Genomic DNA, 24,021 nt, shown 5'->3' with positions numbered 1-24,021 from the left:
CCTCTCAGGGCTCCCTCGTTTAACACACACAAACATGAACAACAAATCAACGATATTAACAACAAGAACTTGTGTTATGAAGGAAATTTATTTAGACATTTCATTTATAATATTACCACGTAGGAGGAATATGAAAGGCTCATTCATTCATGGTTTTATAGAGATTAAAAAACACTTAAAAAAGCAGTTTGATTTAATCATTTTTAAGAAAAAAAATTGTTGTTATTATTAATAATATATAATAATAATAATAATAATAATTATATATATATATATATATATATAATAGAGATAGATAGATAGATAGATAGATAGATAGATAGATATTCTCCAATATCCAAAACAACTGACTGGGCATAGCATATTCCTCAAAGAACAGTGGAACCAACCATCAATTCTTTTCGAACTGCTAACATGTGCTAACATGCTCTTGGGAGAAAATACACTCTGCCCAGTTGTTATCTAACACAAACCCATGTTGGTAAGCAAAGTGCAGAATGGCAGGTAGTGTGAGACCACTGTGCTCTACTTGACTCTTAGACAAATGGAAATGGGGTCACCAGATTTTAATATTTTAATATTTTAATTTTATAATTTTAATTACAGGGCGGCACGGTGGCGCAGCAAGTAGTGTTGCAGTCACGCAGCTCCAGGGGCCTGGAGGTTGTGGGTTCAATTCCCGCTCCGGGTGATTGTCTGCGAGGAGTGTGGTGTGTTCTCCCTGTGTCCGCGTGGGTTTCCTCCCACAGTCCAAAAACACACATTGGTAGATGGATTGGCAACTCAAAAGTGTCCAGGGTGTATTCTTGCCTTGCGCCCAATGATTCCAGGTAGGCTCTGGACCCACCGCAACCCTGAACTGGATAAGCACTTACAGATAATGAATGAATTTTAATTACAACATCAAATAATTCCTTACACATTTCTTAAATCATTCTAAACATTTCTACTATATTTAATTTGGACACCAAAAATATCATAATTATTCTGCTTTCTACAAACAGTTAAATAGAATTTTGAATAGAGTAGAAGCAAGTAGAATCTTGATAGAAATATTTTATACATTAATCTTTCACACAAAAATACTGGAGTGGTTACAAAAGTGAACATTAGCAAACACTATTAGAATAAAATAAAAAGAAAATACTCCTGATTCAAATATTCATATTTTACCAATCTCCAAAGCTCACAAGCTGTGTAACTTGAACATCCTCTTCCTTGACTGCCTACAGAATGGACTGATCAGCAGAGCACTACTGCATTGGTGTATAATACAATAACCATTTTTATCTATCTGCCTTGAGAGGTACCCTTAGTCATGAGCTCCAAGCAGCTCACTGGTGCTAGAGCATTTTGTTTGTAGTGTTTCTGCTAGAGCATGTGACCTTGAATACGCTAAAGCCAGGATAACTGCTCCTTGTAAAATCCTGAGGGAAATCAGCTGCACAGGGGCCATCTGAGATTAAGTGGATCTAGATCACAGCTTTATCCCAAAGAGGAGGGAGTGATTGTCTTAGACATTTCACATTATTTTGTTCAACGGGGTTAACCAGCCCAATATTTAGCTAGTTTTAGTTCACATTAAATAGGAACAGTGACTGAAATTGTATTAGATTAAGCCGGATGTTTCTATTTTTGAATACTTCTTGAAAACAAAGCAAAATATTCCCAAGGACATAGTAGAGGAGGATTTAATTATATTAGCCAATTTAATGAATGGAGAGAATACAGACATTTTAGTCATAGAACAATATCAAACATAGAGCCAAAATAACTTGAGAGGTTTCTAAATAAAGACCCCATTAGCTAGGATTTTCCCATTCAAATATAATATCACCAGAGTGGGAGGCTGAATGCATGAACGTTTCCTCTGAGACCTCTGAAACCAGCTGCCAATTCTGGACTTTGTACTTGGAGAACCACAAGTACTCAGATCAGCCCATATCAGTCAAAAGACACTCTACCTTGTATCGCGCTTGTGTGATGGAAAGTAGAGGAGGTGCCACCATACTCACCTTGAGAAAACAAAGCCAGTTTTGCTTTCTAGAACTTTCAACCATAGATGGCTGAGGCATTATTAGGATCGACAGTGCCAAACACACGTTGAGAGATGAATCAGAGTTGGTATAGAATAAGACAAAGTACTGTTTGTGATCTAACTTTTTTATTACAGCCTGTACATTAAAAGCTGACCTTGACACAATAGAACATGTCCAGGCTCTTATCCTCCAATATTACAGGGGTGCATTCTGAAATGTTTTAATCAGTTGGAACGTAAGCCCTCTCAAGAATGGCACTGTGAACTGCCAGTTTAATTCCTGCACATGTCCACATTATTTTGGGTACAACATGTGAAGCTGTTAATAAAAATATACAGACATTCATGAGTAATCATAGCCAAACTTTATTAAGAAAAATAGTTATCTAAGTAATAAAAGGAATATTTTAAGAAAAAAGCCAAACAACTAACAACCAGAACCCTTTAAAAAGTACAAGAGAAGAACAACAGTTGTTTTAAACTATTTTAAGTAAAATGTGCTTTTTCATTAACATTGAAGGATAAAAAAAAAAAAGAGCCCACAGCATTCGCTCGATGTATTTAAGCGTCCATAGCAGATCTATGAAATAAATTTAAGAAAATTCTATAGATTTATGAAAATACTTGGTCAATTTTACCCTATGATACTATGTCTTTGCTGAAGTAAAAGTGAAGGAATTTGCCAGTCTTTCTAAAGTGTGCCCAAGTCAGAAAGAAGTCATAGAATTGATCAAGGCTTAAACAATGGAATAGTGAAATAATACATTAATATTTATTACTACATATTATCTTTTTGATACACATCTATTTATGCCACAAGCAACATTTTCCCCAATGCACTGCAATTTACTTCATAGAGGAACCTACAGTTTATTTATAAAAGCTGCATAATTACATTAAGACATAAAAGAAGTGATTCAATATGGTTTGCTGCAAATTGCACCATTGTAGTTGAATAGTGTGTGTGTGAGAAGGGTGATGGGGTCTAGTGAGGTGACAGACATTAGAAATGCCTTATCAGAGAACAGAATGGTACTGAATGGAAAGTTTTCAGATGAGAGGCCATGAGTCGATACACACAATCACAAAGACAACTTTAGGATCAACTGGTTTGCTTTGATAATATGATCAACTGTTCCTGTAACCACCATTTAAAACCATTCTTGATATGAACATTTCCACAACAAAACATTGAGTGACTGAACATTACCTAGAATTATGCAGAAACCCCTTTAATATTCTTACCAACATAGAGTCATGTTTTTTGTTGATTTTCCATTTGAAAATATCCACTACAACTTCAATACAGAAGTTTAAAGCACAAAAACATGCATTTTTACCATTAATTTGATAAAGGGGAATATATATTTAAAAATATATATATTTGTATGATGTAAATGTACTATGCTTTTATAGGCTGCTTTGGTCTGAAAACATGGGAAGCAATAATTCTGTTTAAACTCCCATTCCTACTTCAAATGCAAAACACTTCCTATTTCAAATGCCATCTGAGTATCACCACTCACGGTTTGAGAGCTAGCTTTGCAAAGGAGCTCCTGTATTTCTCTTGCATGCACAATTTAAATAAAGAAAAACATTCAAGAAATAATTGTGCAATAAAATGTAAAGTGTGTTCTCTGTTGAGAGTGTCTCTCTCTTTGTACTTAATAAAAAGCAAAATCAATAAAACATGCAAACATCTGAATGAGACTGGATTGCAAGTACTACTTGCTACAAAATGTTACTAGCAGTTTGAAATGCTCCCACTGTTAAATTTGGTTTATCTGGTAATGTCTGTAAATATCTGTAGAATTATGAAAATTAAACCACAAACAATTACATGTTCTATGATAGTTTTAGAGAAAAAGCATTTTAAGACCTCTTTTTTTTCCCAGCTCAGTGCCATCAGATTTACTTATGGACCAGGGTTTTGGAATGAAATGTATTTAACGCTGGAGGAATGAGAGTTGAATACAATAACTCTTTGTAGGAATGATCAGAATGATTAAGACTACACAAGCATATAGTGACGCAGGCACATTCCTGCATACAGATGCCGATTATTCTTCGCCGCTTGTAATAACTAATATAGTTATGCTGTATGTAACTATAGCTGTTCAGTTTTACAGGAGTCATCATGACTCAAGATTAAAATGAGCTCAAAATGGCTTTTATGCCCCTAAATAATAGTTTAAACCTAGAATGTATGTGACTGCTCTCCATGCCATCTTTGTCTGTGAAACACCATGTACCCGAAGGCTCCTATACATTTCTCTTTCCCCTCACACACACACACACAAATTTAAATTCTACTCGTTCTTCTGTCCTCTTCTCGTGCCCCTATCCCTGTGCTTTCACAGTTTGTGGGGGTTGACCCATTTGTATGTTCCCTCGTAGCGGAAACCCACCTTCTGCACCATTTCATCTGCTTCTGGAGGGCCTCGGCTAAAACACAAGAAGGAAGAATAAATACCATCACAGCATAACACTTATGTTTCAGGTACTGTATATTTCACAGAAAATGTCCAGAAGGCTCCTGATTTGTTTTCTTTTTACATCAGAACACTAAACCACTGAATATCTAGAACAGACTAGAACGTATGCCTTTCTTAAAATATCCACTACTAAAACAAACGGTTAAATTAGAAACTTGACTATGGGATAACCTTACACTATTTGGCCAATAGTCTGTGGACACCTGCATATCCAACTTTTGTTCTTTAATGAAATGAAGTATATTAATAGGAAGCTTAGCTCCTTTTCCTGCAGTAACAGCTTGTACTCTTCTGGGAAAGCATTGCATTAGCTCCTGGAACATTTAATTCAGGAATTGACAGCTTAGCCTTGAGAACATAAGTGAGGTCATGTATGGATGTTGGTGATTCGTTCTGGATCATATATGCCACCTCCAACTCATCTCAGAGGTATTAGGTGGAGCTCGCTCACTTCACGGAAAAAAAAGGTTTCACTGTTTTGCAGTTGTTTTAAAAACTTTCAGGGTATGTCTTCAATAAGGACTGCAACCTCCCCCCAGTCCTTCAGAAGGCACATGACAAATGACTGGGGAGATTTGTTTTCCTCAGTCCTATTTATACGTTTGAAGGCACCAGACATATGCATATTTCATCAGTGAATATCATTTAAATTGTTGGGGCAATTTCTGTGATTTTTAATTTAGGGGTAGTAGAAACTATGAGAACCATAAAAGACCTGAATTCAATCAGTATTAAGGTGTCTACAAATGTTTGCATACAAAATTGTTTCACAAAAGGAGATCAATTTTACCTTCCGTATTTATATTTAATGGGTGGTATCTTCTCCTTCTCAATCTGATGAAGAAGTGGGGTGAAGATCCTCCAGGCTTCCCTCAGTTCATCACTTTAAAAAGAAAAAAAAATAATGGTCAAACACTGAAAGCTTTGTTTAAAGGGTAAATGTGGAATTCACCATTCTAGAGTCATGCAGGATCCCTGCTATGGTAGAGACATGCAAGTTCACCGCTGGCTTTAGGAAATGGCTACATTTTCATTGTGACCCTTAAGACCATCAGTGCACAGAAACTGGTGTTAATTATTTTCTATACAATGCTTAAATTCACTTCAAAATAACCCTTAAATGACATCATTTACATTTTGATAAATGATGAAGAAAGTAATGTAGAGTAATAAAGCCGCTGAAGTAGATTTACCTGCGCACAAAATGCATTTGACTCCCACAGAAGACGTCCAGAATCAGGCGCTCGTACGCATCAGGAAGCTTGACATCCTGTGGACAGATGGAGTTTTATTTCTGCCCAGTAGGTTAATGTTCTCATCTTAGGCTTTTTACAATGTTGATAGGCAACATGTAATACTTCAGGCGTACTAACGACACATCAAACTAACCGCAGGTTCAGAAGTTTTAGAAAAAAAGTGTATACTCTGAACAGATATTGCTTCTTAAAAAATAATTACATATTAAAGTCCTGTTATAATGTGCCGACGCTATCCTTCCTTAAAACACATGCAACAAATAAAAGCTTTTCCAGCTGATAGGTTTTCCAACTAAATCATCTCACCTTGTATCTGCTGCGGTAGGTGAGGTCCAGCTCTGTTTCTTCTGGGCTGAAGTACACTCCAGGTTTCTTGCTCATCATCTTTGCGTAGATTGCCTCGTCAGGCTGAACGCGCACCACCAGCTCATTTCTGCGGCACTGACCAGTGAAGATGTCTCCCGGCACATCTGTGAACTGCAGCCGCACCTCTGCTTTGCGCTCGTTCAGAGCTTTTCCACACCTCAGGATAAAAGGAACACCTGGGGGTAGAGATATAGCATTTAGAGGGAAATTCCACTCTGTTGTGGCAACAGGAAGCAGACATGTAAAATGTTTAGAGACATTAAAGGCTACCTCACTCAAAAATTTGAGTTATGCAATAGTCACCAATAAAAATGCTGTCTGAGACATTTAACCATGGTTTTCAGAGAAGGACGAGGCCTAAAATATATACTTTAAACCCTTCTTCATTGAGGAGATCAGCATTGTAAAGCAAAATTAAATGGCTATACGTGCCTTCTAAACCGTTTTGCGCCCATTAAATATTATTTTCAGTTCTACATGTTCGCACAAGTCTATATAAGGTCCAGTGGAGTTTGGTAGAACAAAGGCTCTTTGGTACCACACTCCCAGTTCTGGCAGTAATAGTTTTAACAAACAAGAACACAGAAAATTTTGCTGCTTACCATCCCACCGTTCATTCCTTACATAGAGAACAACTGTGGCAAATGTAGCCTGTGTAGAGCCTTTAGGGACTGTAGGATCATCTAGGTAGCCTAACTTTGCCTCGCCTTCTCCATCTGGGTTCCCTACATACTGGCCCAAAACCACATCTGAGACAGAGACTGGAGCTATGCACTTCAGTACCTTCACCTGCAGGAGGTGACAAAGAGAAATAGACTTACGCCTTATCCTCCATCGTGCATTAATGGAACCTTCCTATTCTGCAAAAAGATATTTTCTTATAATGGAGACAAATATTAAATTGATCATTTTTTCTTACGTTTTAAAAAGTAATACTCTTTCATAATGAATGCTGAGTTGCAATATATCTATATATAATTTGATGTATGGCTTCATCTCCATATATCGTTAATATAAATAATAATAATACATTTTATGTACAGTACTTTTTAAACATTTAGTGATTCAAAGTGTTTCACATATGTACCAAACATTCATAAGTACATAAATTACATATTTTTTTCATAACAAACTGATAGTAGTAAAAGACTAAAACGTCAGGAACTAAGAAAAAGACTGAAGAAAATCACTAAAAATAGTAATTTTACAATGGTTACAACATGACCCTCGGGAGAGGCCAGATTAGTCCCTGAGGACTTGTTTAGCAAGGCTGGGTAAAACTAAATTTCCTGGCATATTGCTTACCTTCTCGTCTCTGACATCATCAGAGCTGGTGGAGGCAGGTTTCTCCATGGCAACCAGACACAGCATCTGCAGAAGGTGATTCTGCATGACATCTCTATAAATGCAGGGGGTGGAATTAAAATATCAATTAGCAAATCACGTAGTTCAATAAGCTCAGAATGCATTATTCATATCCAAAGGACACTTCCTGGATACTGAGGGATCAAGCTTAATGAGAAAGCTCTATTTTCAACTGGAGAGGAAACCTAGGCACTTGCTAATTAAGTTTGCGGACATCACAGCGAGGAATGTTTGTAGTAATTTTGCTTTTACATTGAAATAAGAGCCTAATTCAGCTTACCGGATAATGCCAAAGTCATCAAAATATCCACCTCTGCCCTGAGTTCCAAAGGGTTCCTTAAATGTCAGAACCACACAGGCCACACTGTCTCTGTTCCATATGGGTCCAAATATCCTGTTCCCAAACCTGGCAGAGAGAGACGCTTTTTAAGGAAGAGCAGAACAACATTGTAATTACTCCATTAATGTTCTCTGACAAAAGCTTTCACACAATTTGAATGCAAACATTATGCAGAAACAACAGCTGGGTTTGACAAGCAATGAAATTCAGATGAGATGGAGGAGGCCCAAGGCCTGAGCGCAGTGTCTTAAAAGGGTAGGTGAATGTGCTTTAAAAAATATCCAGACAAAAGAGACAGAATAAAAATGAGAAACAAAAAAGCAGAATGAAAAAAGCTGATTGAAATAAAGAAAATATAGGAAGTATAATGGGCTTACCTGAGCACCATGAGATTTTGTACCATCTCCTTTCCCAAATAATGGTCTATGCGATAAATCTGGTCCTCAGTAAACAGAGAGGAGAGGTGATTGGACAGCTCCTCTGAGCTCTGCAGGTCACGCCCAAACGGCTTCTCTACAATCACTCTGTTCCATCCTCTGCAATTCATTTAACAATCCTTCTCAGAGAATATAAGACCACACACAACTTTTAAAAGCAATATATCAGCAGATCATTGTATCTTACAAGTATTTACCATCCCTGCCAATTAGCAATGAAATACTACATACCTAGTAAGAACACATTTGCACGAAACATGGGTTCCAGATGTTCAAAGTTTTAAATCAACCAATGTGTGTTTTTGACATAAGCAAGTATATTAGATGTTAATTATTGATTTCCATTAAGGAAAGAAAACTTTTTAGTGACATCTTGCCAAACTGTTGACATGGGGACGTCTGAATTTTCATAAACTACCTGACTAAAGTTGTTTGTTATGTTATTAATACAATCTAATTTGTAATAACATGTTCAAGCAACATTTTTAAATATATTTTATGGTGTAGTTGTAGATGCACAATATAGTGAGGCAAAATAGACCCCAAAAATATATATATACACTTTGGTATTTACATTTATAAAATTATGTATAAATACCATCTCAGTGAATGAACTATGCAGCCATTTTGAAAAATACATGCAACTTCCTTTGAGGCAAGTGAGTTATGGTTTTGTCGTATAGTTACCACAAATCGGTGCTGTATTATTCTCACGTCGTCAGACACTCTAGGAAGAGTCGTTTACCTTTCAGCACTTAATGTGGACAGGAAACGCCTACTACTGCAGGAAAAGGAATTTGACTGACATGGAAAAGGACCAATCAAATCTGCTATGTTGGCATGATGTGTAGAAGGAGGATTCATGTCGGACCAATACCAGAGCCAACACAAAACGATCCACGAAACTGCATGTACATGGCTGTAAAGAGTGAAAATCAGAGCTCAACTAACAGAACCCTGACAGAGAGGTCAGCTTAAAGTATCAGACCCTCCATCTAATTTTCCACACGTCTAATACTATGACTCTATAAGTCTATGACTAGTGCGGTATAAGCTTCCACTGGTCTCATAGCACTCATAGTGCAAAACTACACAAGCAAACTTGTCCATAGTATCCACAGATACGAGTGTGTGAATGAATGTGTTAGTGTGTGTCGCCCTGTGAAGGACTGGCACCCCCTCCAGGGTGTGTTCCAGCCTTGCGCCCAGTGATTCTGGGTAGGCTCAGGACCCACCCCAACCTGAACTGGATAAGTGGTTACCAACACTGAGTGAATGTTCCTTACTTGGAGCTCATGCAGTGGTGCCGGATGTTCTTGGTGACATCATGGTACACAGTGGGTGGAAGGGCCAGATAGAAAAGGCGATTGGCGTCCGCTCCTCCAGGTAAGGACAAGAGGTGAGTATGCAGTTTGGAGAATGCAGCCTCATCCCCATACTTCCCACTTATATAGGAGTTACGACTGAAGAATACAGAGAGACGGTCTGCTTCTGTGTTTGCGACCTGAAGAACAGAACTGTCAGTGATTACAGGGCATTTAGCACAAAACTAAATTCAGTTCCACACAGGGGGAGAGTTACCTTCAGGTGAGGAAGGCAGGCTGTACGAATGGCATCCACAGTCAGGTCAGAGCGTGCAAAGCCAACAAAATATGTCTGTTCGGGGAGGAGACCATCCCTGAACAACCACCTGAGACAAAGAGATAGATAATGTACTACCTAATGTAAGGTAATATCTAACCATATTATGCTACAGACACACAAGAGTTTTCTTACCAAAGAGTTGGGTAAATCTTCTTTTTGGCCAAATCACCCTAAAATCCAAAAAGACAATCATATTGTATTGATAGCTATGAAAAAGGCTTAATCCAACAAGTAAGCAATACGTTCAAAGATGTCTTAATACTGCATAAGGTTTTATAATTGTTCTTAAATCATTATTGATCCAATGATGCTGATGCTACATGCATGCATGCATATATATATATATATATATATATATATATAATCACTTAATCAAACACTCCTTTGCAGAAAAAAAAGTCTAATCTGAATATAACAGCCAATTATCTTCTGACCTAAATAAAAAGATTATAAAATCACACCCTGTTCTCTAACAACCATGGAGTGCATTTCTGCTTTGCATATGTGTGTGAGGCATAGCTTAACACCAGACAAATAATCAATTAGTCATGGTTTGTTTTACCAAAGGGTTCTGTGCTTGGTAAGGATGACTTTACAAATTAGACTCCACTTCTTTGCCTTAATTTCTGCAAGCTTAATACCCAAAGGGAGGATAGCAAAAAAAATGTATAAAGATAGAGGGCAACATCTTGCTGTGATTTCACACACACACACACACAAAATAAAAGAAATTGTATCATTTATGTGATGTTTTCTTCTGCCCTCTGCTCATTTATTCCCAAAACCTTAGAAGTTAAAATGGTTGAAAGAACACATACCAAAAAAAAAAAAAAAAAAAAAATCCATGAATTCTTCTCCTCAGGCTCTAAAGAGGAGTTGCATATACTTTACACAGAAGTCCTAATGATCAAGAAATGTTCAGTTTGGCAATTTATCTTTTCAGAAACACACAAGTTTGTGAGCTGAAAATTGGCAATCTGAGTAAAGTTTGTTTGAGGGGAAAGATTAGCCAAACATTGCTGGACGCTGGCCTTCTAGGACTGATACTGCCGTCTAAAAACATCTAGATACAGCAGTTATTAAGTGCATTATCAATTCCTCTGGGGCAGCATTCCACCCGTATTCCTGAACTGATAATACCCCACCCACATGCTCACTTTATCACTTCCTCCTTAAAAAAAGACCAACCAAGCCTGTACACAATAGAGTTCTATCTAATAAGCCATAACAGGATTGGCCAGTCAGAAATGTAGGTACCTGTGTTTTATTCTTATTTTACTTTCTAAGAGAAAATGCAAATAGCAAGCAAAGTTGCCCAGCTACACCACAGCTGTCAACAAGAAAACTGGAGAACAATCGCAGTGACCAAACTTGTTTCGCTCATGAATATGTAGGGGAAGTAAGAGATTTGGCAGAATTGCAAGATAAACTATGTCTAAATGTTGTGTAACTGACATTAAGCCATATGTCTACATGTTTCAGCACTGTGCTAAAGCTTAAGCCATCAATGCTACAGTTACAAAGCCATGACCTCTCCTCCCCTCCTCCCTCCATCCCTCCCTCTCTCACTCAAGCCTGCTGAAAGAAACATGCTGACTAGGGGTGATAGAGCACAATCTGACTCACTCACACCACTCCTATTTGGAAATACAACAAACAGAGGGAGGCCACTATGTGGAGACGGTTTACTGCACTCATACGGTATACACAAACAGCCTGGAGATATCTGGATGATAGGAAAAACAGAAAGGGTAAAAAAAAAAATGAACCTGGCTTACATTTGTTTACTCAAAGAAAAGGTGTTATTTAATCCAAGAATCATGCAATGACAAAACCAGGATTGTCTTTACTTTTTCAAAATATCAGCACTGAATATCAGCACCATTGTCCTCTAATAATTTGTTCCCTGTGTAAGGCACACTTCCCACTAGACACAACCCCACAACACTTTCATAACAGTTAGCCAACATGTGGCTTGCTGTCATCATATTTGACCAATAAGAATCCAAGGCCGTGAAATGTACACCACTGGACTGATATGCTGTTACTCAACCCACAGAACTGTGAATAAAGCCTGTTTCCTCATTTTGTCACATTTTTTAAAAATCCTTTCCTTGATGGCTAAATCTAACCTTTACTTCCCCCTCGCAAACAATGCAACAACAAACCAGGCAACTGAGACGTTCGGTTGCACTAAAGCTGCAAGATAAGAACATTTATCATAAGAAATGTGAAACGTTTGACCTGAATTATGTATCTCATACATTTGCCTTAATGCTGTGCACACAGCCCAATTTGGGAACTACTATTCTAACTCACCGAAGCCCCCATGATGATGAAGATATGCACATCAGACTGGTGAAACTCCTCATCTTCATACAGCTCCTTCCTCAGCTCCCCAAACACCTCTGAGCGAGAGAGGGGGAGGGCGTCCATCTTCTCTGCAAGGAGCATCAGGTAATGATTAAAAGGTGTCTCTAGACTACTCTAATATATTGTTACAGGTAGCATCTTCATCCTGGTTATTTGGTCATGCATCATACAGGCAAAAATTATAAAAGGTATGTTGTCAATGCTTATATAGTCCTTGCTTTATATTTCACTGCCGTTTTCCACCATCAGATGTTCCAGGAAAGTAATATGGAATGTCCTGGGTTATTCAATATCAGCCAACCTGCCACATCAAGGCCATTTACAGCAAAGATGGGTCAAAGTGTTTAATGATAAGTATTCTAGGACAAGGTCAAATACAGAGACATCCAAAAAATGTGCTAATCCATTAATCAATTATTATTTTCTTCCTCAAACGAATAACCATACCATTCCTGCTCTGTAAGTGGAATCTGGAATCATAGGCATCTCCCTATTAATAGAGTGTTTATTAAAGAGAACACTAATGTGTACATATTAATAGCAAATGGGCAAAACCTGCCATTCTTAAATCTCTTCCTGTAATCAAACTTTAAGCATGCAAACTTAATTCCACATTTAGTCTAGTTCTGGTTCTCTGTGAAGGTGGAAGACAGCAGTAAAATGATCTATTCTTCTAACAAGTCTCAACAGTTAAGATCTTGATTTAAACCCTATATCCACAACAAAAACAAGGGCAAAATCTTGTGTGTAATTGTGCATGCACAAATCTCGAGAGGGATGCGATTGCCAAAGCCCACTATATGTTGAGTGGCAAAGAGAGGGAACAGATTAATAGATAAATCAAGGAGGAAAAAAATTGTGTATACAAACCACAAATATAGTTTGCCACCCAGGAGACATGATTTAATTTCAATTTTGAACACAATGAGAAGGCGTGATCAAGATTTGCATATGCACTAATTACAGTCCAGTTTGGTTCCTTACCCATGCTACTTGGTTCAAAAGCTCTACGCATCTGTTAATGTAAAACACATGACTACTATTCATCAATGTCAACAACATTTTACACTAAAACACAAACACAAGTCACAGCATGAAGAGTATAACTGAGTATCTATGTCTGTATAAACACACATGCCTACCCGGCAGCCCTTGGGTAACTGTGTTCAGTTCTTCGTTGGTGCAAATAACAAACACATTAACAATGTCACTGGAAGACCATGTTCAGATACATTCAACCCATGAACCTTAAAAAGGTATATTCCTGTCAGTGAGGATCTTCACAGATTTTTACATTATTCAGGTCCTGTAAACAATGACATTTTTAAAATAAATGCAAAATGGGTTCATTTACAGTGGTGATGTTGGGAGTCAATGGTCACAATGTCTGCAAATATAGGCATTTTACTTACTATCCAAACACAAGTGAACCTAAAAGTGTCTTGAGATTTATATGTAACATTGGTGTCGGTAAATCAGGGGCTAATGTGAGGATTTCCATCCTGAATTAAACATTTCACAACAAACCAGTTATACAATGCATTTCAGGCTAAAATAAGTATTGCAAACCTATTTAAAAAGTACATTATTCAAACCTTTCTGAATAACTGAAGTATTTTTAGAGGAACATCTTGGACGTCTGGTTCCCAACACTACTGTGATTAATTGTGATTATCCGGGTTTCTCTACAACTGAGCCTTTTACATCATCCCCCAATTGTTCCAATGCTCTGTTCCACCTTAAAATGAACTTTAATTGTTGCAGCGTTTAAGGTGGAACAGGGAAATACTTACAAATAAATATGGAAATAGGAAGGAAACACAAGTCTCGCTGTATGTTCAACTATTCTACATATATTTATTCTGCTAACCCCCTTAGTGTACGGTAATACTTCTGTAAGTTATTCCTATAAGGCTATTAGCCTATAAGAGCCTCTGGTAAATCCCGTATTTAAAGAGGCTCACTCGCCCGGTCCGGCTACACTTAACCCCGCAATTCTCCCTGGGTTTCTGCACCACAGGACCAGACAGTGCTACAGCAGGTCACAGATGAAACCAGTAAAGTCAGCTAGAGGATCTGGGTGGATCAAGATGCGGTAACATCACGGGGATGGTCTGTAAATATCGCAAAAAAGCGAACTACTCACATCTATCCGTCACTGCTAAACACAGAAGGTCAGAATCAGGGGAGCGAATAGCTGTGGAAGTAAGCGCTCAGGGACTGTACACTACTTTAAGAGCGCTTCCTCGTTCAACATGACTCCGCAGAAATGGACGATATTATTGGTTTAAACAGAAACTCACCAGCGCTCGCTCCACTTCCCATCCCCGTTCACCTCGCTGACGTCACCCGCGCCTTCAGAAAAGCAGCGGGGCGGGGCTTAACAGGCGGGTCCTGAGCGCCAATCACGGACCGAGTAAGGGAGATTGTAGTATTATTATTGACGAGACACATGCTCTAGCTACAGTGCAGAGTATCAGAACCCCTGTAATACATATAATAACTTCAGAAAACACAAGAGACTTTAGGTGCTCCCTTTCAACAAGGGATATATATCTACACAACAGACCAACACTTATTAGGATATTGTTGTACACAAATATTTGTGCACGCTGGGGATTCCACAAAGCAGGATTTCTCAGTTTATCCAGTTAACTTAAGCCCAAGGTCAAGACTGTCCAATAGGAACAGGGCTGAGGGAGATACCTTGGGACAGTCCTTAAATGTGGGCTTAAGTTTGCCAGCTAACTGCTTTGTGGAAACCACCCCCCTAGGAGTTCTCAGTTAGCTAGTTACTAAAGCCCAAAAAATGAGGACTTTCCAATAAGAATATCCCTCAGCTCTTATTCCTATTGGACGGGCTTGAATTGGGGCTTAAGTTATCTATCTAAACAGAGAAACCTTGCTTTGTGTGTTCACCACCTGGTCAAAAGGCATTTGTTAATTTGTTGTATACACTCCTGAAAAAAATCAATATACCTAATAATTTCCCTAAAAACCTATGTAGTGTAAATGTGTTTACTTAAATAAATCAAGGAAGCATGCCCATGTGTGTCCCATCTTTTGCATAGGACTCGCTTGTTAATGTCAGCTTATAGACTCAAAGAAGCCATCTTCCCTGAAAGTGTATGTAACATTTATTGGTGATCAAAACTATGCAAAGAATTCAGCAATTCACAAATCTGACAAGGACCAAATAAACATTCATTCTGTGGGAAAAACAAAACAAAACACAAGATCATATCTCATTTTGGCAGCAGAAATAGATCACATCAAGCAAAAATTATTTGGTCCCTCTGAGTCTCATTTGATTTCAGAGTCCCTGCTGATTTCAGAGGAGCTGAATATCCATTGTTGGTGTCTGTCAGCAGGGTTGCAGGTTTTCATGATGACTTTACCATCCTCTTCTGTTAGACACTTCTTAAACACTTCACTCTCCAGAAGATAATACTGGAAACAAACAGATATTGTACAAAAATTTGGAATCACAATTTTTGTTGTTTTTAGTTTTTCTGTTTAAAACACACAACATTGGTAATTCTTTAAGATAATGTTTTCATTGTAATTTTACAATCTGGCACAGATCTTTCAAATAAAACCCATTACACTGGACAAGACAAGCCTCTTTGTATTTGATTTTATAAATGAAATATAAACAAACTTCTTATACTGAAAAACTGATGTCAAAATTCTGAACAGAATCCAAATGTGTAAACAAGAATTCAAATAACCACCAAAAAACAAATGGCAAGCCAATAAAAACATTATCAAACATATTGCCTCACGGAAACCCAACTTATAAAGAAAATATATTTAATAAATTCCACAATTGAGGCACTTTTCTTAACACTACAGGCCACTGAAGCATCACAAATGATTCTGAAGGTAGAAATACTATTATTATAATATTAGAAAAACTGCAAATCAACCTTTAAGCATTTGTACCTGCTGTGACAGGAGTTTTATGTTCCACTGCTGTTGTGGGGCTGGGACAGTGCTACCACCCTTATAGTTGCATAGCTCAATGCGAACTGGCTCTGGGTCAATTGTTGCATGCACACATAACTGCACGGCAGTGTTGTGACGCAGCTCCTGTTGCACAGTGTATTCAAAATGCTGAGGGATTGGAAGAGAGGATTTTTTTTAGTGTTTAGAAGGCTGTGTTATGATTATCTGTAATCAGGTTTGGACATCCAGCAAGTACAAGTTTAGATATAAACCAAGCTTTTTTTTTTTTTTTTAAGAATAAGGAAGATAATGCTTGTGCAATTATAGTATTCGGTCTCACGTATAAACTCATAAGTATATTTAATATGACAAAAAATAATGGCTAATAAAATTGAATAAAAGGCTCTAAAATCTCTTATAATAAGTGAATGTAGCCCCTTTATACTACACAGTTTACAGATGTTCAATTTTCAAGCTCAATGTTTTTAACTCGAGAGAAAAGTATTATATATGACATAGGTCATTATTCATGCCATCAAATCCATTAAGGTTTGTTCCAAAATCTTGTCCCAAGCCTTTCCACTTCACATAAAATCTAACTGTTGATCTGTTACTGTTGCAAAGGGTGACATACCACCTATTGACACCTTTAAATTCATTCATTTTATTTGAGCAGTGCCAACAAATCCTCGGCCCTATAAGATCAGGTTACTTTGTACCTCTAGATCAGTGGTTCTAAAACTGTGGTACGCATAACAAAATTACCTAGAAAAATGTACTGCTTAATTATGGAATTTAATAATAACTGAAAACCTAAGGTTTTTATGACAAATTCCAGAGGCAAAAATAGAGAGAAACACAAAGTGAGACTTCTTTTCATGTGAAGACTAATTAGAAGATAACACTCAGCTGAAGAAAAACAATGTGGCTGGTCTTCACATCATTGGAGTCCTAAAAAGTGCTGTTTTTACCTATAGCCTATTAAAGCACTGATATTAAATTGACCTCTTGTTTTTATTTCTTTCAAAAACATTTCCATAGTTTTTCATAAATGTATTTGTGTTTAAAACATTCAGTTTAGTATTAACCTCTCTATAATTTTATGGAAGAACATGTTCTGGGATAAGACTCATAGGTGGTATTTGGAGATTTTGGTTTGAAAATGGGTGGTACTTGGTCTAAAATGTTTGAGAACCACTGCTGAAGATAAATAAAATTATTTAGACAAACACAGAAGATAACGAGTTTACCTGATTACCACCCCTGTAGTGGCAAAGGTACATGACCAAAGCCTTCCTTAAAGGCTTCCTCTCACCAGTATCAAGGCAGGTGTGTGAGCCCATGTTCTTTAGCTTCAAACACAACAATATGGGTTATAGAGATTCACAACAAAAAAGAAAATACATTCTATAATCTCATACAGTCTTAGGGTTGTTCAGTTTGGTCAATTCAAGGGATTAATCAAACAGGCAATTCAATAATTTTGAAAGCATGTCAGAAATGTAACTTCTTGTTGTCCAAGTTGAAATTCAACCCTAAGAGTAAGATAATGATAATGTGCTACATCTGATTCAGCATTACCGAGCCAAATAGAGCTGGAGCAAGTTCTGGTATAAAAGCCTCTGGGTAAACATTGTTCAGGTACCAAGAGAAATTTTTACACTGCAGTCGCTCCTTGAGTTCTAGGCGCTCAGTGATGTGACCATAAGACTTCTGGTACTCCATGCAAAGAGATTTTAAAGAGAAGAGAGGACATTGTCAAATTCAGAACAGAAAAATAGCAGAATATTAAAACACATGCTTAGTGTTGATTCATAAAAAAGGTACACTGAACATTATGCTTTTTGAGTTTAAAATGAACAAATATGTTGTAATAATGAAATCAGAGTGCAAATTAAATAATGACTATAAGAGTACCAAACAGAATAAGTATTTAAAATACAAACACTCACATTCTGTGCTATAGAAGCAGCCTTCTTGTTCCGGCGGTAGAAAACATGTTTGTAGTCGTCCATCCAAACTTCAGCCAGCCGCACCTGGTTGCGCACAATCACTTCCAAGCCTGTGGGGAAGGAATGGGGAGTCCTAGAGCGGAAAATATGACCCACCACAGAGCAAGGAACAATCTCTATCTGACCACCACACATCCACACCTGAAAGACAAGACCACATACAGTTAGCACCGGGCCTCAGATCACCACAGTCAAAACACAAATCATGCCGCGTAAATTCAGAGTACAGTGCAGTGAAACTCTGCAAGAGAAGATCCAATTTTTCATCTTCCAAATGGAGCTTTTACGAAAACACATAAATTGCACAAAAATTATCACACGAACCAGCAATAAGGTTATTTTAAAGCAAAATATCAAAGCACACAAAATATATGGTCTCATGCAAAATGAATGTGGGCTTCTGCTTAAGACTTCACAGTTCATACGCTGCTTTTCCCTGCTTCCCTCTCTTCATTTTCGTTGGTTGGGTGCAGATAAATACAGCTCCAGGCTGTTTTAACAACAGATTGTCCTCAGGACTGAGTTATTAGGGTCATATGATATAAAAAAAGAGAATCAATACAAATGCATGTGAGTAATAAATACTAATCTGATTGCTGATTTGATAAAATAATAACTGCATTTATTTTTAAATGTATTACTGGTCCAGGGTGGAAATTAATAACCACTCTTGGATTTTACAGTGATGCTTGTAAATGGATATCTACAAAAAATATAATATTAAATGATTAAAATAAACATGTCCTATGAGTAATTTAATATGTCTTTCATCTTTTAACACTTTAAAAGATACCTAATTAACTGCTTAAAAGGAGTCATTTTTAGTACTTGCCTCAAGTTATAATTTCATTAAATCAGCAAAGGGTTTTTCAAATATCAGCCAATTTGATCAAATCCAATTTAAAATGTTAATATTTTTTACTTCACAAGAATTTGTGATTCTTTATTTAACCCCATTTTTAATCAGTTAATGCTTGCTTTAAATCTTTCAGTGTTGACAGACTGCAGATGTCTGTTCACTGTGCTCTTATTAAGAGTGACATTGCATTGAAAAGTCCTGTGTCACAACAATGTTCAATCTTCAGCAGAAAAATGAAAGAAAATAAAAATCTTGAAAAAATGGTTACATTGTAAAATATGTTCTCGAATATTGCCATTAAAATAATGCCTAAAGCAGTAGGTAAAGTCTCACCCTGAAAGACAATTCGATGTTTTCTCCACCCCAAATTTCCATCTGGTCATCATAGGTTCCAATGTGTTTGAAAAAATCTTTGTAGACGGAGAACAGGCCACCAGCAAAGGCTGGAGTCCTAAAACACAAAACCAAAACACAACCAAATGAAAGGCTCCAAAGCAGTAAACTCAACTCGCAGCTAAAACATGCTGACATGAACACCATAGACAAATCTCTCTCTTCTCAAACTAACACTTTGTACATTTCAGTCTTGGTTTTTCAAAACAACTCAGAGGTGAAAAACTTTTTTTCCCGCTGGGACATGGTAAGGAATTCCATTCCAGTTTGCAAGAAGTTAATATTACTCTTTAAATTAACTTCCCCAATGTTTGTACACATACAAGCACTGGTTGTAGCTTGTCAGTTATATCCAATATCTATAGTCATTTATAGTCTGTTTGCTTGCTCTGTATTTAAAAAGGAGGGCAGTTATAAATACACAATTGTTAAAATGTATTTAAAATATCCTCACTTTACAGGATAAGTCTCATCATTCCGTTTTAGTGCCTCGGATTCAGGGATATTTTCCCAGTCAAAGTTCAGTTCCCAGTCAAATGTACCACGGATTCTGGCAGGGGCATTGAGAAGTGGCTTGGTAAACTTCAATGTGTCTGGATCAATGATTGCAATTTCAGGACTCACAACAGCTTTGGGGTGCTCTAGTAACTGAGCCAAAAGAGGTTCCAGCCAGCCGTGGAAACACTCACCTGAGCATGGATTAAACAGATTGGAAATGGATTAAGACAAGGATAAATTCTACTACAAAAAAAATAAAATAATAATAATAAATAAAGTCACATCACTGAAAGCCTCATTTTTATATCTATACTTTGACATAATTCATCTCAAATTAGATACCAAGTTTACCAATTGTGTCAGAGAAAGAAAATCACCAGTGCACTGGACATCACTATTACAGGCATCCTCTATGTGTAGTAAGTAAGGCTGATTTCCATAACCTACTTACAGTGAGAATCCAAGAAGGTCAGTGTTTCCCCTTTAGCCTCACGGGCCCCCAACAGCCGAGCTGCAACTAGACCCTTTCTTTCCTTTTGATGGAAAACACGCACAATCCTCAGAGCCTGTACATGCAAGTCCAGTGGAGCCTTCAGATGATCTAAAGGAAATAAATTAAAGGAAATATAATGTGGGTGACTGAGAGCATATTTCAACTCTCAAGACTGGTTCAAAATCTGATACTTTATGGTATGTTGTTAACATCAAGTATAAAGATAATTAGTTTTACAGTATTAGTAAGGGGTTAGCTTTTGTGGAGAACCAAAATAAAGAAGAAAAATCCTAAAAAGTCCAGTAGGATTTAAACACTGCAATCTTGAACAGCTAAATGTCTCAAGTGAATTAAGAGCTCAAGTGAATTGAGGAAATAGGAGCAAACATTGTTATTTTCTTCAACACCTTGCTTACTCTATCCCACCTTGGGTACTGGCATCATCCACCAGAATGATCTCGCGGAGTAAGATGGCAGGAGAAGTGTGTAAGACACTGTAGACAGTACGGAGCAGAGTGGACCATGCTTCATTGTGAAACACAATGATTACACTTGTGTCCGGCAAACGTGGACAGTGGTGAAACTTGCGTTGCACACACCTTAAAGAGACAAGCACAATTAAAGATATTTCTCCTTTGCCGTAAGAGTCACATGAACTGTAAAATATGGCACAATAAAATTTTAAATTACACCTAATTTTACTGTTCTATATTAAATGCTTACAGAATCTTGAACACATACACTATATTGCCAAAATTCACTCTTGAATTCAAGTGTTTCAATTACGTCCACGGCCACGGCTGTATACAACCAAGCTCCTAGGTATGCAGAATGCTTCTACAAACATTTGAGAAATAGGGGTTGCTCCCAGGAGCTCAGTGAATTCCAACATGGTTCCATGATAAGATGCCATCTGTGCAATAAGTCCAGTCGTGAAATTTCCTTGCTACTAAATATTCCAGAGTAAAGTGACACTAGTATCATAAAATGGCAGCTACTGGAAACAACATTAACTCAGCCATAAAGTGGTAGGACATGTAAAATGAAAAAGCAGGTTCAGCAGATGCACATTCATTATGCATTTTGCACAGAGAATGCCTGCACCTCGACCCGACAGAACATATACATACATATCTGACTGGCTGCCTGCCCAACCTCCAGAAAAAGAAAACCTGCAAAGAAAATCATGGCTGACCCAACACACCTTGATCATCACCTGTTCCAGCTCCTCCCCACAGAGAGACACTCCAGCAAAAGGAGGAGAAATACAATCACACTGCAGAAAAGATTCTTTTCTCACACATTTACATTCATGAACACATGCAGCAAATTAATAATTAATTTATTTATTTAACTGTTTTAACCAACCATTTATTTGGCTGATCCATTCAACTTGTTTAAGACTCATACCTCGACTCTGTATGCACGTGTTCATGTTTACAAGTTTTTGTGAGTGTGTATAACTCAGGCTGGGATGTCAACACTATCCTACCATTTTCTTTTTCTGTGCACAATTCTTGTACCAACACAATTGGCCAATAAACCTGATTCAGAATTAAAAGACATTTATAGTTGTATAACCCACATTGGGAAGTATACATTAAAAAAAAACTAGTTTTAGGCTGTGAAGCACATTTAAAATGACAAGTGCTCAAGCAGACTGGCTAACAGGGTGTCTGACACAGATCTGTGATATAAATAAAATGGACAAAATACAGGTGAAATTCATATATTGCTGTGGCTAATAATCCTACTCTAATTTTAGCTATGTGTCTCATTTCAAAGTTCAAAACCTTCCATTAGCTCTGTAAATCCACAAACACAGGGATTTCATAAGCAAAATATGTAGTACTGATGAGTAGCTACATCTTGAGGAAGATTTTTTACCAAACTATACATTTTAAATTTATTCATTAATATCCCTCTACAATACTCACTCTTGGGGACGGGTGTCATTTCCCAGGCTGCGGTGCACAGAGATGCGGTCGCTGGCAAACTGGTTAAAACGGTTCCTTGCCAAACCATCCTGCTTCTCTCCAAGTTCAGCTGGACTCAACTTGCTAGGAATAAAAGCCACACCATTGGCACCGGGACTCTTAGGGTCCTCTGGTGGTCTCATTAGATGAGGCTTAAGCTCATCCAGGCTGTAGAACCCAGAAAGACAACTTGAATTTTTCAATACAGGAACCTCTGGTGACAATGAAAAAGGGACTCCAATCTGAAAAGGCAAATGGTCTGCTGAAGTTGGAATAACATGTCTCCGTTTCAGAGACAGATCGTGCAGGTTTGGATTAGAGGATGCCCTGGTACTCCTGTTCTTCAGCAATGCATTTAAAATAGTGAGAAGAGTTAAAGTTAACAGCACAAGCTTGAGCAGTGATGGTTTTCTCCGAAAGTGCCAGTGCATCCTGTGGAGAAAAAGCATAAAATATTTAGGTTGCTCTGGAGCCACCTTTTAAAAGCTTTGTACAAATTACACCGTTTTTCAATCCGGAATCTAAACCAATCAGCAGACATCAGTGTTTTTTTCGTCTTTGTCCTAGGCTCCAACATTGCACTGCACTTTTCCTACACTGCTAAACATATACCTGATTTATCACATCATCTCACTAATGTAGTACTGCTGAAGATTTACTGAACAAGGTGGGCCATTTAAGACTGTAAACTACGATTATTAAAACACCATTTATATGTGCATCCTGTAAATTTATTTAAAATCTAAACTATTAGTGTTAACTTTAAAAGGGCCAATAAAACTAATTCCAAACCATCTTTTTAAGAAATAAGGGAGATGAGTAAATGTTAGAGAGAGCAGACTAAACACTCTCTGCCAGTAATATGACCGTTGGGAAGCTGCGCCAAAATAAGATACATGAAGCATTTGTTGAATCAGAAACACACCACAACATGAAGGACATGGCTGGGAATTGTGTTATATAGAGATTGTAGCTAGATAGATAGCTAAAGATGTCTAAATAAACGTATATGAATTCGACTTAATTAACGACACTCTATAACAAGCGACGAATTGCGCCGTGTGTTTGTGACCTTACTCTCAAAGTGAGCTCAGGTCAATTCAGTGAAAACGTAGCTAGATACCTGTCCCAAAACCAGGTATGGCCTGGTAAACTCCTTCCGTGATATTTTAGTCGAACTTTTTCAGGCAGCACGAACAGGTGAGACTCCTTTAACTCAGTCTGGAGGCAGCTACAGTCTCAGGTTTGACAGTGTGATGTCTCTAAAGAGTAAAACGAGAAGACACAAAATGGCCGCTTCAGTCTACACCTTGTTCGATCGAGCCTTCACTCAACGGAGCAGTGTTTGACTCAGTTATAGACTGAAGTATCTTACCAAGATCTCTTTTCTTTATTGACTATTTTATATTTATATACTAATTTTATCTTTATTTTATAGAATAAATACATACAATTATATATATTTTATGGGGCAATATATCATTTAATTAGTTGTGCATTTCATGTGAATTGTAATTTCTGAAAACAA

At 37.5% G+C, this 24,021-nt stretch overlaps 2 protein-coding genes across 5 annotated transcripts; both read right to left on the bottom strand.

Moving 5' to 3' along the window:
- Positions 1-2,386: 2,386 nt before the first annotated feature.
- Positions 2,387-14,659, bottom strand: g6pd (glucose-6-phosphate dehydrogenase). Of its 3 annotated transcripts, none has more exons than XM_066671685.1 (13): positions 14,618-14,659; positions 12,261-12,382; positions 10,074-10,111; positions 9,879-9,987; positions 9,584-9,801; positions 8,238-8,396; positions 7,801-7,926; positions 7,461-7,554; positions 6,758-6,944; positions 6,096-6,331; positions 5,727-5,803; positions 5,324-5,416; positions 2,387-4,483 (listed from the first exon to the last, which is right to left on the bottom strand). In XM_066671685.1, exons 1-13 carry the CDS (start codon positions 14,637-14,639, stop codon positions 4,393-4,395), a joined length of 1,572 nt encoding a protein of 523 aa, XP_066527782.1. In that variant the 5' UTR covers positions 14,640-14,659; the 3' UTR covers positions 2,387-4,392. The 3 variants fall into 3 exon arrangements, with proteins under 3 accessions (XP_066527782.1, XP_066527783.1, XP_066527784.1); XM_066671686.1 differs by lacking the exon at positions 14,618-14,659 and adding an exon at positions 14,461-14,595; XM_066671687.1 differs by lacking the exon at positions 14,618-14,659 and adding an exon at positions 14,461-14,587 and having other exon boundaries at positions 12,261-12,377.
- Positions 14,660-15,433: 774 nt separating this feature from the next.
- Positions 15,434-23,847, bottom strand: LOC136696964 (polypeptide N-acetylgalactosaminyltransferase 6-like). 2 transcript variants are annotated; one of them, XM_066671783.1, is made up of 11 exons: positions 23,617-23,847; positions 22,455-22,925; positions 20,944-21,116; positions 20,476-20,625; positions 19,981-20,215; positions 19,467-19,584; positions 18,215-18,415; positions 17,844-17,981; positions 17,513-17,614; positions 16,260-16,430; positions 15,434-15,764 (listed from the first exon to the last, which is right to left on the bottom strand). In XM_066671783.1, exons 2-11 carry the CDS (start codon positions 22,922-22,924, stop codon positions 15,618-15,620), a joined length of 1,905 nt encoding a protein of 634 aa, XP_066527880.1. In that variant the 5' UTR covers position 22,925; positions 23,617-23,847; the 3' UTR covers positions 15,434-15,617. The 2 variants fall into 2 exon arrangements, with proteins under 2 accessions (XP_066527880.1, XP_066527881.1); XM_066671784.1 differs by having other exon boundaries at positions 15,436-15,764; positions 17,844-17,975; positions 23,617-23,846.
- Between the last annotated feature and the right edge of the window lie 174 nt (positions 23,848-24,021).

This window comes from Hoplias malabaricus, chromosome 5 (genome assembly GCF_029633855.1).
Source record: "Hoplias malabaricus isolate fHopMal1 chromosome 5, fHopMal1.hap1, whole genome shotgun sequence".
NCBI classification, from domain to species: domain Eukaryota; kingdom Metazoa; phylum Chordata; class Actinopteri; order Characiformes; family Erythrinidae; genus Hoplias; species Hoplias malabaricus.
This window is presented reverse-complemented; position numbering and strand designations above follow the sequence as displayed.

Coding starts and splice junctions, on each gene's coding strand:
- g6pd (XM_066671685.1), bottom strand. CDS start 14,639: ATGGGAAGTGGAGCGAGCGCTG. Junction 9,988..10,073: donor AAGATTTACCCAACTCTTTG/GTAAGAAAACTC, acceptor TCTTTGTCTCAG/GTGGTTGTTCAGGGATGGTC. Junction 6,332..6,757: donor AAGGAATGAACGGTGGGATG/GTAAGCAGCAAA, acceptor CTCTACCCCCAG/GTGTTCCTTTTATCCTGAGG.
- LOC136696964 (XM_066671783.1), bottom strand. CDS start 22,924: ATGCACTGGCACTTTCGGAGAAAACCATCACTGCTCAAGCTTGTGCTG. Junction 19,585..19,980: donor GATGAGACTTATCCTGTAAA/GTGAGGATATTT, acceptor TTTGTGTTTTAG/GACTCCAGCCTTTGCTGGTG. Junction 17,615..17,843: donor CTCCAGCTCTATTTGGCTCG/GTAATGCTGAAT, acceptor TTGTGTTTGAAG/CTAAAGAACATGGGCTCACA.